This window comes from Eschscholzia californica, unplaced genomic scaffold (assembly GCF_041429995.1).
Source record: "Eschscholzia californica isolate CP2 unplaced genomic scaffold, dmEscCali1.0.p SCAF_3, whole genome shotgun sequence".
NCBI classification, from domain to species: Eukaryota; Viridiplantae; Streptophyta; class Magnoliopsida; order Ranunculales; family Papaveraceae; genus Eschscholzia; species Eschscholzia californica.
In genome coordinates, this window is record NW_028238420.1 from 54,278,615 (window position 1) to 54,294,030 (window position 15,416).

General features: G+C 36.1%; 1 protein-coding gene across 7 annotated transcripts; it reads left to right on the forward strand.

The window, feature by feature from the left end:
- Nucleotides 1–4,708: 4,708 nt before the first annotated feature.
- LOC147551919 (DNA (cytosine-5)-methyltransferase 1B-like) lies at nucleotides 4,709–14,708 on the forward strand. Of its 7 annotated transcripts, XM_086664838.1 has the most exons (14): nucleotides 4,787–5,039; nucleotides 5,156–5,236; nucleotides 7,036–7,107; nucleotides 8,078–9,518; nucleotides 10,233–11,733; nucleotides 11,814–11,978; nucleotides 12,085–12,289; nucleotides 12,378–12,489; nucleotides 12,582–12,729; nucleotides 12,827–13,024; nucleotides 13,108–13,386; nucleotides 13,498–13,659; nucleotides 14,009–14,227; nucleotides 14,341–14,708. In XM_086664838.1, the coding sequence occupies exons 2-14, from the start codon at nucleotides 5,176–5,178 to the stop codon at nucleotides 14,473–14,475; spliced, it is 4,698 nt and encodes a 1,565-aa protein (XP_086520964.1). In that variant the 5' UTR covers nucleotides 4,787–5,039; nucleotides 5,156–5,175; the 3' UTR covers nucleotides 14,476–14,708. The 7 variants fall into 7 exon arrangements, with proteins under 7 accessions (XP_086520965.1, XP_086520966.1, XP_086520964.1 ...); XM_086664840.1 differs by lacking the exon at nucleotides 7,036–7,107 and having other exon boundaries at nucleotides 4,769–5,039; XM_086664837.1 differs by having other exon boundaries at nucleotides 4,854–5,236.
- The last annotated feature ends 708 nt before the right edge of the window (nucleotides 14,709–15,416 follow it).

Here is a 15,416-nt window from a genome sequence, read left to right on the forward strand (position 1 = left end):
TCACTTCTAGGTGTTTGATTTTTGTTTTTATACTAATCCAAATGTTATAAAAATGAGTAATTGTCTATTTTGACCTTAAAGCATTTAAATACTAGCATTTCATACTAGTTTATAAAGTTCACGAGTTTTAAATACAAAAGAACTAAATTTTAAGAATAGTTTGTGACAAACACATTAACCGCAAACAATGAAGAATTATGAAGGAGAAGGAGCTCACGTTGAATAATGGACTTTTGGTGGTTCCGTGATTAGTGAAAGAGGAGAGGTGAAAAAAATTTACGAGAAAACCTAAATCAAGGATGAGCGAAAAAGGGAAAGAAACATCGAAAAAGGGAAAAAATCACCGATATAGTTTGTCTGCCATTGCAAGGGAGTCCCAAATGGAATATATTTCTCATATGAGAATATCACTCAGTTTATCGTTTATGCCTTTAGTCCCTTTAGGAATCTTATTTTGAATATAATTCTGACTATTGTAGTCTCTATAAAAGGACATGGAGTTGACATAAATTAGTGCGGAAAAATCTCATTAAACTTTCTATCTCTAACTACCTCAAACAGAAGATAGAAAATAGAGAATCAATTATCAAGCTGTCAGTCAAGTCAAATTCAGAGGGAGTTATCATCTTCTCTACTCAACTAAGTTGTAGCTAACCTAAAGAATAAAAGATCGCATAGATTGTTCGAGTGTCTCGAGTAGAACAGTTGCACAATTGGAGCATATGATCTTCGGGATAAAGCAATCAAGTCAGTCCAAGGGAAAGTGATATAAGGTGTAATTCTATCTCTTTTAGTTCATTATTAGTTTTGGCATGAGATGCAGACAACCTAATGTCAAACTAATAGATGTCTGAGATTACGCTTAAAACATCAGTAGACTCCATAACCTTACAATTCCTTACTTTCTCTCTCTATGGATAAACTATGAGGAACAACTCCTACTTGTCTTCAATCGAGGCTCGTATACTTGAGACACTCAAGCTCTTTATGTTGATCGCCACCAGAGGTTAGCTAGAACCACGAACTAAGACATCCTTCTCCTTGTGACGGTGATTTTCTTAATTGTGAAGATAATGAACAACTATTTCTCTCTATTGACTTTTGAGCAAAATCATGTTTCTGAGTCTTATCTCGTGAGTCTCTTAACCGCCTAGAGTTCTATGGAACGGGACAAAGTCCTTTTGATGGTGATTGTCTAGTTGATTTTCTTCATTGTGAAGATAAGGTCCCTTTTGGTTGGGAAGGTATCACTAGAACGGGACTCTCGACCGGTCTAAGTCTCATCCCATGGGTCTCCCACCTTGACCTGACCGATGCATATTTTTGGTCTGTGTGACCCTTTCCTACATTGGTCCCGTACCAGGCCTAGTGCACGTCTTACCCATTACTTTACCATGACTTCAATTCTCGGAGACATAGGTCGAGACTTGTACCTTTCCATTTCAAGTTCATTCTTCACGTCTAATGCTCTTAGTGTGTAACTTGTTGAGGACTTAGTCGCAGATCAACCATTTGACCTACAAATTGCAGGTGTTTTCTAGTTAAAGAATACGTTCCCTAAAGCGATTAAACATAATGATCTTCATCACATTATCCTTCTGACTCTCTGATCACATTGCAATCTTGATCAATTGACATCTTCTTAATTTAAACTTCTCTTTGTCATTGAACAAGTGTGGAATACTCGATTCCCTTGTTACCGACCATCTAAATCTGAAAAATCATGGAAGATGATACGCCATCTTCTTCCTTATTCCTAGTTCAACCGTCAAACTAAATGATTAACTCTCAATACATTTGAGTATGTGCGTGTAATTCCAGTTGTCACTATTCAGGTGCTCTGAAAGGACCAATCTTATTACAAATAAAATGACATAATTCATTCTTGTATCCCACTTATCTTCATGTACCTCGTGTCTTACATGGTATTCGAATTTATAGCCTCCCTGGAACTAAAAATATGGTTTGACTAAAGAACTAATAAAATAGCAAAATAATACTAGATTTTGGAAAAAGAAGAAGGAAAACTCGGAGGTCAACTGCTCTATTGTATCTCGTGAAATCTAAATTAGTAAATTGCATAATTTAGACCGCAAAAGTAACATAAATTATTATATAATAATTTCATTTATTCTCTATCTTCGGGGGGGGGGGGGGGGGGGGGGGGGGGGGGGTAGTGGAGCAAGACTTTCGCGGACTCTTGAGAGTCCGCGAAAGTCTGAGGCATTCAAATCCAGACATTTGAGAGTCCACGAAAGTCTGAGGCATTCAAATCCAGACATTTGAGAGTCCACGAAAGTCTGAGGCATTCAAATCTAGACATTTGAGAGTCTATGAAAGTCCGAGGCATTCGATTATAGACAAAATATGTCCCAGACTTTGGTGGACTTCATAGTTTGATGAATTTGTGAAGGATTTGGGACAAATTTGGAAGCCAAAATGTCTTTCAAAAAACAAGAGACATAAGTCCATCATGTGATCAAAAAACAATAATAATATTAAAATAATAAATGTCTACCAAATGTGATTAAACAATAGTAATAATATTAAAATAATAAATGTCTACCAAATGTCCATCAATGTCCACAAATATTCACAGATGTTTACGAAAGTCGAAAAATATATTTTTGAAATGTTAGTATAAACATATTATTTCATGTGATTAAACAATAATAATAATATTAAAATAGTAAATGTCTACCAAATGTCCATCAATGTCCACAAATATTCACAGATGTCTATGAAAGTCGAAAAATATATTTTTGAAATGTTAGTATAAACATATTATTTCATGTGATTAAACAATAATAATAATATTAAAATAGTAAATATCTACCAAATGTCCATCAATGTCCACAAATATTCACAGATGTTTACGAAAGTCGAAAAATATATTTTTGAAATGTTAGTATTAATATATTATTTCATGTGATTAAATAATAATAATAATATTAAAATAATAAATGTCTACCAAATGTCCATCAATGTCCACAAATATTCACAGATGTCTACAAAAGTCGAAAAAATATATTTTTGATTAGCACAAATATAATATGCATTACACATTTTGTCAATGGACTCAAGATCTTAAAATGTCCCCAGGACATTTTGTCTATGGATCAAATGTCTTAAAATGTCTATAAAGACATTTTGTCTACAAACTCTCAATGTCTTGAAAATGTCTATGAACACATGTTGTCTATAATAACTCATCCGAAATATCTTAAAATGTCTACGGGACATTTTGTCTATGAAAGTCTGTGAAAGTCCCGCTCCACTACCCCCCTTCATGTATCCATTGAGATATTTTGCCATTATATTGTTGCTATTCTAAAAATGGAGGATTTTCCTACTCTTGCCTCAGATGTTATGTTATCAATTCTCTTTACTTTTTTGACTAAGAAATCTTGGAATCTAAAATCATTATAATAGTGGACCATTTATATGCTAACAATGGAAAAAAAGTGACCACTCAATATCTCTCCACCTGTTAAGAAAATCTTAAAAATAACATTTAAAATAAAAATGGGAATATGATGAAATTTACATATAAGCACAAGCACTTATGATTGCAACCTAAAGAAAAACATTTATGAAGATCTTTTGAACAATATTTTATATCAATATGTTTTATGGAAAAGAGATATTCTTTTAGGTCCCTAATTTGTGATAAACTTCTTTTTTTACTCTTTATTTTTCGTAAATTCAAAATTAGTCTCATTTTTCTCAATTTCGGTTAGTTTCTGACTTTCGGTTAACGTTAATTTTATATGTTGTTGATGAGATGATGATGGTAGATGTTGTTGATGAGATGATCACGGTGAAGAAAATCAACAGATGATTATTGTTTTGATTAAGATGCTTAGGAAGTTGGGATGACGATGATTTGGGTTTGTGTGATGTCAAGGAGAAAAAAAGTTAAATATAATAACAAGATTTAACGAAAGACAAAAAAAAGTTATGATCGATAAGCTGTTGATATGACAACTTTGGCACTGAAGAAGGTTGATTATGTTAGACACGCTAACATACATATGGACATTTTTAAAAGAGAAATATTAACTTTCACGAAATTTTGAATAGAGTTCAAAAAAAACTAATTTTGAATTTATAAAAAATAGAAGCTCAAACAAGAAGTTGGTTACAAAAAATAAAATACAGAATGTTGGTATCTACATAACACGACACAATGATTTTGATATCATGTCGTAAATGACAATTATAAATCTAGGTTCATTTGATTAGCTTAGTGTCTGTTTTGACTTTCCCTCGAGTTTCAAAGGAAAAAACCTAATTTTAGAGAGATGACGTCGCAATCGAATTAAAAGAAACGAGAACTTATTACTAAGCTATTATGTTCTCATATTTATTATCGTCTTGTATATTAAAGTTCGGAATCTTAAACCGTTTCATACGTTGTATTGTTTTATTGTTCCAATCATAGATTGACTTTAATTATCTATTTTATGTCAATAGCCGCCTCCGTCATCTTTTATTGCTAGTTTAGAGATTTTCTTATATAGAAATTGCGACACGTCTGATTGGATCACAATGTACCGTTAAATTTCCTATATCTATTACCGTTGCATGTGATTTTAACAAAATGCGAGTAACTAATGTCTCCAACGTTTTTCGTATAGCGTAGTCACTAAATTGAAACTTGAAACTTTCAAATTATAAAATGTACTCGACTTTAAGAAGATATGTCAGTTGCAAGCACGAAGTTGAACGGACACCGACCTAATGTTTGATAATTGAATTATACATCTACCGTACGTTATTAGACATCACAATTTTTCACTTCTCCGTCAGTAATCGTCATATAACTATTCACTTCTCTATCAGTAATCGTCATATCACTAATTTTAGGAATTTTAATCAAGATAGCCGGTAAACTAATACTATCTTTCTTTTACAATAACCATGTAGATATGAAAAATGAAATTTTAGATATGAAACGTGGCGCGAATACTTTCATCATTTTCCCGCCATCTTATTTTGCCTCAAAACGTATACGCGTAATCCTAGAAGGGGAAAGGGTACTCAACGTTTCTCTCTCTAGATCTCCGGTTTTTTCCAACTCTCTCTTTCTCTCTCTAGATCTAGGTAGGTTTCATCCATCTGTTCCAAAATCTCTGATATTTTGACATAATAGGTAACTGATATTTTTTCCAAATGGGATCCGTCACCCTCTTACAACCCACCTCTAAATCGGGAGATGGTGTCGATTCAGCAGGTAATCTCTCATTTCTCTTTCTCTTCATATATATATATATACCCATCTGCTTTGTCACATTGTAAGCATCGGTTCCTCTTTTACTTCCTCTTGAAACCCTAATTTTGTGCTGGTAACCTTGATTTCGTTGGATATCTTGTTCGGCGCTCATTGGAGTTCAAGAGTATGTAATCTAAACTTAAGAATCGTGTTTAATGTAGTTTATGTTGATTTAATAAGGGTTTGCTTTCATAGATTAGGGTTTAAGTAGGTTTTTCTGTAGATACCAAGTTATATGCCTTTCTTTGTTTTAGTATCATTGAATTGTTTGATGATCGAGTTTACTTGTTCTTGGATTTCTTGTTTCTTTATGTTTGAAGGTAATTTTGCAACTTTTGTTAATTCAGTAAACACTATATGTATGCGGGGAAATGAGTTTACCCTGTCACAGATGTCTGAAACCAGAGGCGATAGCCCTTTTGTTTTTTGACTCCAGTGTCCAAAAAGAGTTTTTGTTTTCATTTTGTACATGATTCTAGTTATGTGGATTGTGGTGATTACTCTTCTCTAGGGTGGTGATGTCTGTCTCTGTTGTCAACTTTGAGCACGGTTCGATTCTGGGTGTCGAGTTTCATGGTCCTTCACTTAAAATGCAAGACATTTGAATATTTTTTTGAAAATTATAGAAATTTCCATGGAAGAGGTTTAAGAATTGACCTTGAATGCAACAGTCAAGCATAAGCTTGCTTTTGTCTAAACCAAAAGTTATATGCCATGCACTAAATCCTCCTAGTCCTATACAAAATCCATATACGTTTTTTGTTCTTGTTCGCTCATGCATTCTACGTCTCCAACGATATGACGGCCCTTTAATGGAGTTGATTTTATCCTCCTTAGACGACATTTTTTTCTTAAAAATTCTCTAGTTCTGCTCCTTCCATATACACCAGATGATTGGAGCTGTTTATTCTTTTAAGATTCATTTCTTGTCTTTGGCAGGTTGAGGTCTTCCCATTGTTCTAACCATTCAAAAAACCCAAATAAATTTTGTTAATCTTTTTCTGGTTGAATAGATCTCAAACACTTATTTATTTCATGGGATTTCCCTTGTGCGATACTGCATATTCTTATATTTGTTTTTTCCAGTGATTTTTCTGATATCAAGTTCTTGAATACATATTTTGTTGAAATCTGATCTATAAAGTCACATGTTTGGTTTAGGAGTTTAGTCTGTAAAAACTTATTATCTTGCAATCTCAAGCAGTTTACAGGTTTATAGAGGTTTGGGTTTTGTGTACACTATTCAATTTTTTTAAAGAATAGGTTTATTCATGTTATGTGAAGTGAATCTATCTCAAGATGTCTACATTTCTCGTGCATTTCCTTGCTTTATATGTTACTTAGTATGAGAATATTTAATATATGATTAATGGAGCGTGGAAGATATTATGTTTACTTGTGTTATTAATGGGGCGTTGACATAAGATACAACCACTTCAGTCGTTGCTCCTACTGAGTTGTATCCAACATCCAAACTGAAATTTATTGAGATGTTATAGATAAACATCCTAATTACACGGATTGTGTAGATCCTGTAATTATGAGGATATCTTTGAATTCTTTGCCAATTTGGAAAATGTGTGGAATAGAATAAAATGTGTAGATCCTGTAATTACGAGGATACGCACTGCTGACAAGGACAAATAAATTGTTTCCTAAAGATTTGATACATACGCTGCTTAGTCTATTTTTTCTGTTAAATACCATGTACTAGTAGATTTTTGGCTTGTGTGAGAATTAGAAGTTTACTTTGTGTTTAGGGTTGCACGGGTTAAGTTGCTTGCTTCTTTCCCTCTCTGTCTACTTTTTTGCTAAAGGTGGTGCATCTTTAGGTATTTCTCTCTATCCATGTTGTAAGTATGTAAAGCGATTTTTTTTCTTTACTCAAAAATCATGTCGGATAACCCCTATGTGGGTAGTTGTTCTTGTTTCGAAATCATATGATGTTCTCTGTATCAAAAAGTTACCTAATGTTCTTGTTTCGAAATCATAATTTGGAATGCCACAAGGGTCTTCGGGTTCTTGTAGTTGGTCTAATCGTTTTTCTATTTTCTTTGAAACTGCAATCTTATATTCTCGAGCTTCAATTGTAAGCTATCTTGTTTTCAAAAGAATTGCTAGTAGATCTGCTGCATCTGCATATTGTGGTTTTGCATGGTAAATAACATATCTCAACTTATTCTTACTTTCAAATATTATTTTGTGTCTTACTTTCTTGTTAATATCTGGATAAGGTTTAAGACAAGGATGAACAGTTGTATAAGAACATCTTACCTACATTTGTTGTCAATCATGTATTTTCTAGAAAAGTGAATATCATTTTTTGATGGATCATCCCATTGTCCAAATCATGCATTTTGATGTTTTGAACAATAGAAACATGACGGTGAGAGATTTATTTAATAAGGTGGCTTAATATCTTTAAACTTAAGTAGTGGGTTTACACGTGCTTTTATTAGTGTCTTCTTCTGATTTCTAGTTTAATTTTCTTCGTCTATGAACTTTACGTGGGTTTGCCGCTTTGAAATATCTCATTTAATTTCAAGCCTCGTACTTGTCTTAAATTTATCTTGCTTAGTATATTTGTTTGTGTGGATTTCTAATCTGATTCCTGCTTCTGCTCCTTTACAAAATTCTTTTTCTTTATCTTATTACCACTTCTTGGGACACCCCTTTTTTGCTCCAGTTTGGCGCCTGTCTTGGTTATTTAATGTACAAGTTTGGGCGTCATTTCTCTTTTCATTTATAATTATTATTCAATCTTTTGTGGTTCTTTAATTCATGTTTCTTATCTTGTTTTAGAAATGAAGAAATCTGGAGCCAAAGAAACGAAGCAGAATGAGAAGAAACGGAACAGCTCCACGAAACTTGTAGATCCTCGCACTTCTAGTAAGAGGCCAAAGCGAGCAGCTGCATGCACTAATTTTAAGGAGAAATCCTTCCGCTCTTCTGAAAAATCTGATGTTATTGAAGCGAAAAAAGAAAGGTTAGCCAATGATGAAATTAGTGCTATACATCTGACTTCTGGTCCGAACGATCCCCGCCCCAATAGAAGACTCACAGATTTCATATTGCATGGTGAGAATGGGACTCCACAGCCCTTTGAGATGTCAGAAGTTGATGATCTGTTCATCTCAGGAGTTATCTTACCCTGGGATGAAACATCAGAAAAAGATAAAAAAAATGGTGTCAAATGTGAAGGATTTGGGCGAATTGAGTCATGGGCAATCTCTGGCTACGAAGATGGATCACCTGTCGTTTGGGTCTCAACTGATCTGGCAGATTATGATTGCCTGAAACCTGCCAGTACATACAAGAAGTGCTATGATCATTTCTTTCAGAAAGCCCAGGCTTGCCTTGAAGTTTACAAGAAATTGTCCAAATCTTCTGGGGGAAACCCTAATGTTAGTCTTGATGAATTGCTTGCTGGGGTTGTTCGGTCTCTGAGTGGAAGTAAGAGCTTTGTCAGTGTAGCATCTGCTAAGGACTTCCTTATCTCCCAAGGTGAATTCATTTATAAACAGCTGGTTGGTTTGGATGAGACATCCAAAGATCAGACCTTTCTGGAGTTACCTGTTCTTCTTGCCCTTAGAGACGAGTCTAAGAAACGGGAATCGGAAATACCACCTAAGATGTTAACTGGTGGAAGTTTGAAGATTAAAGATGGGGCGGAGAACATGGATCAATCTGGTTTATCCAACAGTATGGATGAGGATAATGCAGACAAGAAATTGGCGAGGTTGTTACAAGAAGAAGAGAACTGGAAATCAAGGAAGCCCAAAAGAAACCAGCGTGGAAGATCTTCAAACAAGTTCTATATTAAAATCAATGAGGACGAAATTGCGAATGACTATCCTCTCCCTGCATATTATAATACGTCCATCGAGGAGATGGATGAGTATCTTTTAATTGACACAGATGACAGCATGTGTGATCCTGACTTCCTTCCACGAAACATGCTTCACAATTGGTCACTTTATAACTCTGACTCTAGGCTTATTTCCTTAGAGCTCCTCCCAATGAAATCTGCGGAAGCTGATGTCACAATTTTTGGGTCAGGGACCATGACTACTGATGATGGGAGTGGATTCTTTCTGGACTCTGACCCCGTAGAGTCTTCTTCAAGTGTTTCAGGGCCGCAGGTTACAGATGGAATTCCAATTTATCTGAGCGCAATAAAAGAATGGATGATTGAGTTTGGATCGTCAATGGTATTTATATCCATTCGAACAGATATGTCCTGGTAATCTGCTTTAAAATTTGAATACATTTTCCTGCTCTAATATTGCTCTGGTATTTTTGTAGCATGTATTTTGTCATGGGATTTCTCTATTTCCTGCTATTGTTTTCTACATCGCCATGTGATGTTAGTTCTCTACAAGGAGCTTTGCATATTATGATTTTGACCATATGCATGTTAAAATATGTGAAGTTGTGATCATGATGTAGCAGATGAATATTTTAGTTTTATCATAAATTTATGATTTCAAGTACTGCAAAATCGTAGCGCTAGAGGTTTAGATAGAGTTGCAAAAATACCTTTTTGTTCACTTGTATACCTTTGATTAATCTGTCCCCTGATTTCCCGGTTTATTAGCTTTATTTTGCAATGAAATTAAGTCTGATATTCATTCACTGGTTTGAGTTTATTTGATTTACTTATATACACCTTTAAATATCTGCTGTTAGGTTGTGTATAAAGCCGAGAACTTGGTTTGTGACCATTTCTTTGATTTGACATGCCATCTGTTAAATTTGGTTTGTGCTACTTGGTAATCTGATTTCTTCAACTATTGCTTAAGTATTAGTAATTATATACCTGATCATTCACTGTGGCCGATTTTCTTTCTTTGAACTTTTGTTTTGAATGAAGAAAAAGGTATCCATTGAGAACAAAGTCCTGTTCTTTCACCTATCCAGCTTATTAATTATGTTTACTGGGTTCTTGTCTATTCAGGTATAGACTTGGGAAGCCATCAAAGCAGTATGCTCCATGGTACGAAACTGTACTGAAAACTGCTAGGATTGCAATAGGCATCATCACTTTGTTGAAGGACCAGCCTCGCGTCTCTCGTCTTTCTTTTGCAGATGTCATCAAGAAGGTTGCACTGTTTGAGAAGAGTAATCCTGCTTATATCTCCTCAAATCCTGCTGTAGTGGAGAGATATGTTGTTGTCCATGGGCAAATAATACTCCAACAGTTTGCAGAGTTTCCTAATGAGACAATCAGGAAATGTGCTTTTGTGTCTGGTCTTTCTGATAAAATGGAAGAGAGACATCATACGAAGTTGCTTATGAAAAAGAAGGTGGCAGTAAAAGATGATAGGAACCTGAACCCTAGAGCATCAATGGCACCTGTGGTATCTAAAAGGAAGGCAATGCAGGCCACTACTACAAGGTTGATCAACAGAATATGGGGTGAATACTACTCAAACTACTCACCTGAAGTCCTGAAGGAAGATGGCAATGAAGTTAAAGAGGAAGAAGAGGTAGAGGAGCAAGATGAGAATGAAGATGAGGATGTTGAAGAGGAAAATGTGTTGGTTGAAGAAGACAAGATTCTGAAGTCTCATCCAGTAGAGCGAAGTAAACCTAAAACTGAGAACGCTGAAATTAGATGGGATGGGAACTCCGTAGGCAAAACACCCTCTGGTGAAGCTCTCTATAAGCAGGCCATTTTACGTGGTGATGTGGTTGCTGTTGGTAGTGCAGTGATCCTTGAAGTTGATACAGATGAAGCACCGGTTATCTATTTTGTTGAATATATGTTTGAAAATCCAAAAGGTAAGAAAGTGGTTCATGGAAGAGTTCTGGAGAGAGGCTCAGAGACTGTGTTAGGAAACGCAGCCAACGAGAGGGAGGTATTCCTAACACACAAATGTAAGGAATTTGAATTGAATGATGTTAAACAGGTTGTTGTGGTGGATATACGGAAAATTCCTTGGGGACATCAGTACAGGAAGGAAAATGCTAAAGCTGATAAGAATGATAGGGAAAGAGCCGAGGAGAGGAAAAAGAAAGAATTGCCGACTGAGTACTACTGTAAAAGTTTGTATTGGCCTGAGAGAGGGGCTTTTGTTAGTCTACCTCTGAATAAAATGGGTACTGGAGATGGCTCTTGCCATTCCTGCAAAACGAGAAAAACAGATGAGGAGAAAGAAAGCCTTAAAGCGAACTCCTCTACTAATGGTTTTATATACAAAGGTATTGAATATACGATTAATGACTTTGTTTATGTAAGTCCCCAACAATTTTCAGCACATGTTGAAGAGAAAGAAACTTTCAAGTCTGGGAGAAATGTTGGGCTGAAAGCATTTGTTGTTTGTGAGTTGCTGGAGGTCGAGTTCCCCAAGTCACTCAAAAAGATGACTCCAGAATCAACTGAGGTCAAAGTCAGGAGATTCTTTAGACCAGAAGATACCTCGTCCGAAAAGGCGTACAGTTCTGATATTCGAGAAGTAGGTTAAAATATCATTCATGATTTATACAGAAGGAAGATTCTAATTTGTACTAAGAATTTCTTGGTGTTGGTGTCTAGGTTTATTACAGCGAAGAGTTATTTAATGTGCCCATCGAAGCAATAGAAGGAAAGTGTGAAATCAGAAAGAAGCAGGATCTTCCATCTCTTGATGGCCCTGGGATCTTTGAGCACGTATTTTTCTGTGAACATCAATATAATCCTGTTAAGGGAACCATTAAGCAGGTAGTTAATCATTTGCCGCCTTATAGATATCACTTGTGGACTTCGTTATGGACTCCCTCCTTTTTCTCATTACCTGTAACTGATTCTAAGTGCTGTTTCTGGACAGTTGCCAGCTAATGCCAAACTAACATTCTCGGCTGGAGAGCTGGTTGAAGATTCTGCTGCAAGAAAGAGAAAAGGAAAATCTAAAGAAGGGGAAGCTGACTCAGATGTTATTACCAAACAAGATACATCTAAGGAGAGTCGAAGGCTTGCTACTTTGGACATATTTGCTGGTTGTGGTGGCTTATCTGACGGATTACAACAATCTGGTAAGTTCACTCTTATAATACTTTTTCAATTTAATTTTCATTTTTACCACGAGAAGTAAGCATGCTAATGAGCATATAACATCCACAGGAGTTTCGTGTACAAAGTGGGCTATTGAATACGAAGAGCCTGCTGGAGAAGCATTTAAACTTAATCACCCAGAGGCATTGATGTTCATTGATAATTGCAATGTGATCCTTAAGTGAGTAACTATTATGTGATTTCATTTATTTATTTGTTTTCGCTTATATAAGCTTGTGCTTATGCTCATTCCCAAGTGGATCTTTAACGCAGGGCAATTATGGAAAAATGTGGGGACACAGATGATTGCATATCGACTCCGGAGGCTGCTGAATTAGCTGCAAAACTTGCTGATGAAAAAATCAGTGACTTGCCATTACCTGGCCAAGTAGATTTTATCAATGGAGGTCCCCCATGTCAGGTTTGTTTAAAACCTTCTCACTGCGGGCTGGCGTCTATTGTGCCTTGTTGTTAATCAGTGAACTATTTATCCACACTTTTCCTATTTTTATTTTCAGGGGTTCTCTGGAATGAATAGATTTAACCAGAGCACTTGGAGTAAGGTCCAGTGTGAAATGATCTTATCTTTTTTATCCTTTGCTGAATACTTCCGTCCAAGATTCTTCCTCCTAGAGAATGTGAGGAACTTTGTGTCTTTTAACAAAGGACAAACGTTTCGCTTAACTTTGGCTTCTTTGCTGCAAATGGGCTATCAGGTAGATGTTCTTCATTTACCTTAGAAATTGTTTGTGATATTGTTCTTGTAATTGTGTCTGAACGAGTTTTTTTATGTTTTTAGGTTAGGTTTGGTGTTCTTGAAGCTGGAACCTTTGGTGTTTCTCAGTCTAGAAAGCGAGCATTTATATGGGCTGCTTCTCCAGACGAAAATCTGCCAGAATGGCCTGAGCCAATGCATGTTTTTTCAAGCCCACAACTGAAAATTGCATTACCAGGAAACGTGTATTATGCTGCAGCTAGAAGTACTTCTTCTGGAGCACCTTTCCGTGCAATAACTGTGAGAGATACAATAGGAGATCTCCCTCCAGTTGGTAATGGAGCTTCTAAGACAGAAATGGAGGTCTGTTTTTTCCCTATTACTTTCGACTCGTATTTATAATGATTAGCATCCACTAATATGTCCTAACTTCTTTTCCTCGTCTTGTTGATGTATTGCTTTTGTCCTGAACAGTACAATAATCAACCGATATCATGGTTCCAGAAGAAAATTAGAGGAAGTACAGTGGTCTTGTCTGATCACATATCCAAGGAAATGAACGAATTGAATCTTATTCGATGCCAGAGAATACCAAAACGACCTGGAGCTGACTGGCAATGTCTTCCTGAGGAAAAGGTACCTTAATACTAGCTACTCTTGGGCATGATGTGGCTATTGCTTATTAATGTTTTGAATAGAGCATGAATCTAGTTAACATAGATTATTGGGACCAGTTTCCACTGAAGGTAAACTAGATTGGTCTCGCCCAAGTGATGCTGTGGTTTTCATGACCCCAACTTTAGACAGTTCTTGAAAGAAAAAGGAACCTATTTTACGATTAAGATTGCATCGTTCAAGTGTTTTTCCTGATATTATGTGTGACACATGAGTTATGATATGTGAAGTTATGTCACGTACATGAAATGGTACAAAAGTTTAGAATTATTTGTAGGGGTGAGTTAAAATTTTAATTCTTGGAATGCAGGTAAAGCTGTCAACTGGACAATTGGTAGACTTAATACCATGGTGCCTACCCAACACTGCAAAAAGGCACAATCAGTGGAAAGGGTTGTTTGGGAGACTGGATTGGGAAGGAAATTTCCCGACGTCCATCACTGACCCTCAACCCATGGGTAAGGTGGGCATGTGTTTCCACCCTGACCAAGACAGGATACTAACTGTTCGTGAATGTGCTCGGTCTCAGGTAAATGTTTCCTGCTTTTCTTTCATACAATTTATCATCATCATTATCATCATACAACATTATATATGGCTTGAACCCTATATACAAGTTTTTAACTCTCTGTCTGTTTGCAGGGATTTAGAGATGACTACAAGTTTTCCGGCAATGTTATCAACAAGCATCGACAGATAGGGAATGCTGTTCCTCCTCCATTAGCATTTGCGTTGGGGAGAAAACTCAAGGAAGCTGTAGATTCAAAAGAGCTCTAGCCATATCTTAATTTCCCTGCAGAACCATTTCTTTTGTTGAATCCTTAAGACTGAAATAGTAGATGAATATACATATATAGAGATATAAATTGGCTCCTTTGAGGGCCCCAGGACCACCTTGGAGAAAAACTGAGAGATATTAGTCATGAATTTGTTTGAAAGCTAAAGTTGTATTACTTTTCTGACTCAACCAATTATTAATCGTATGAATTTGTTTGAAATTTCAAGCTAAATTTGAGATTTGTTTGAATTCTTCTCTCTGATTTCTGAATAAGATCATGAGATCCTTATTTAATCCATGTTAAATTATTTTGTCGACTATTTCAGTTTATCTCTCATATTATCACATAAATGTGAATCTAACAGCATGCACTAGTTCCAGTATAAAGGAAACTAAATTGGAACTCTCTTATTGTACATATACGAACTTGGGTATAAATAAAAGGGTTAATTCCGTTTTGGCCCCCGATTTGTGACCAACTGGCCGTTTTAGCCCCCATAAGTGTCCGGCAGTTCGTTTTGGCCCCAAGGGCTAAATTTTTGACGAAATTATCCTCGGGGGCCAAAACAGAATTATTTGTGAAAAAGGTTAAAAACAAAAAAAAAAACCACATCACACCTTTCTTTATCATCCACCTCATCTTATCACTCCTCCACCACACCACCTCCTCTCCACCTCACCCTTCTTCTCCGGCAGGATGTTGCCGGCCGGAATAAAAAATTCCGGCCGGCCACTTTTAAAAAAAAAAAAACAAATTCTCTCTCTTCTTCATCTCCTTCTTTCTCTCTCTTCTTCATCTCCTTCTTTCTTTCTTCTTCTTTCTTTACCTCTCTCTCTCTCTAACCCTTCTATTTCTCTCTCTCTAACCCCTCTCTCTCTCCCTATAACTCCGGCGAAGGGGCGGAGCCCCTTCGCCGGAGAACCAGACCTTGAAGGTCTG

Excerpts from the sequence above, each read along its gene's own strand:
- LOC147551919 (XM_086664838.1), top strand. The coding sequence starts at position 5,176 with ATGGGATCCGTCACCCTCTTACAACCCACCTCTAAATCGGGAGATGGT. Across the intron at positions 11,979-12,084 it reads TTAAGGGAACCATTAAGCAG|TTGCCAGCTAATGCCAAACT; the intron begins GTAGTTAATCAT and ends GTTTCTGGACAG. Across the intron at positions 14,228-14,340 it reads GTGAATGTGCTCGGTCTCAG|GGATTTAGAGATGACTACAA; the intron begins GTAAATGTTTCC and ends GTCTGTTTGCAG.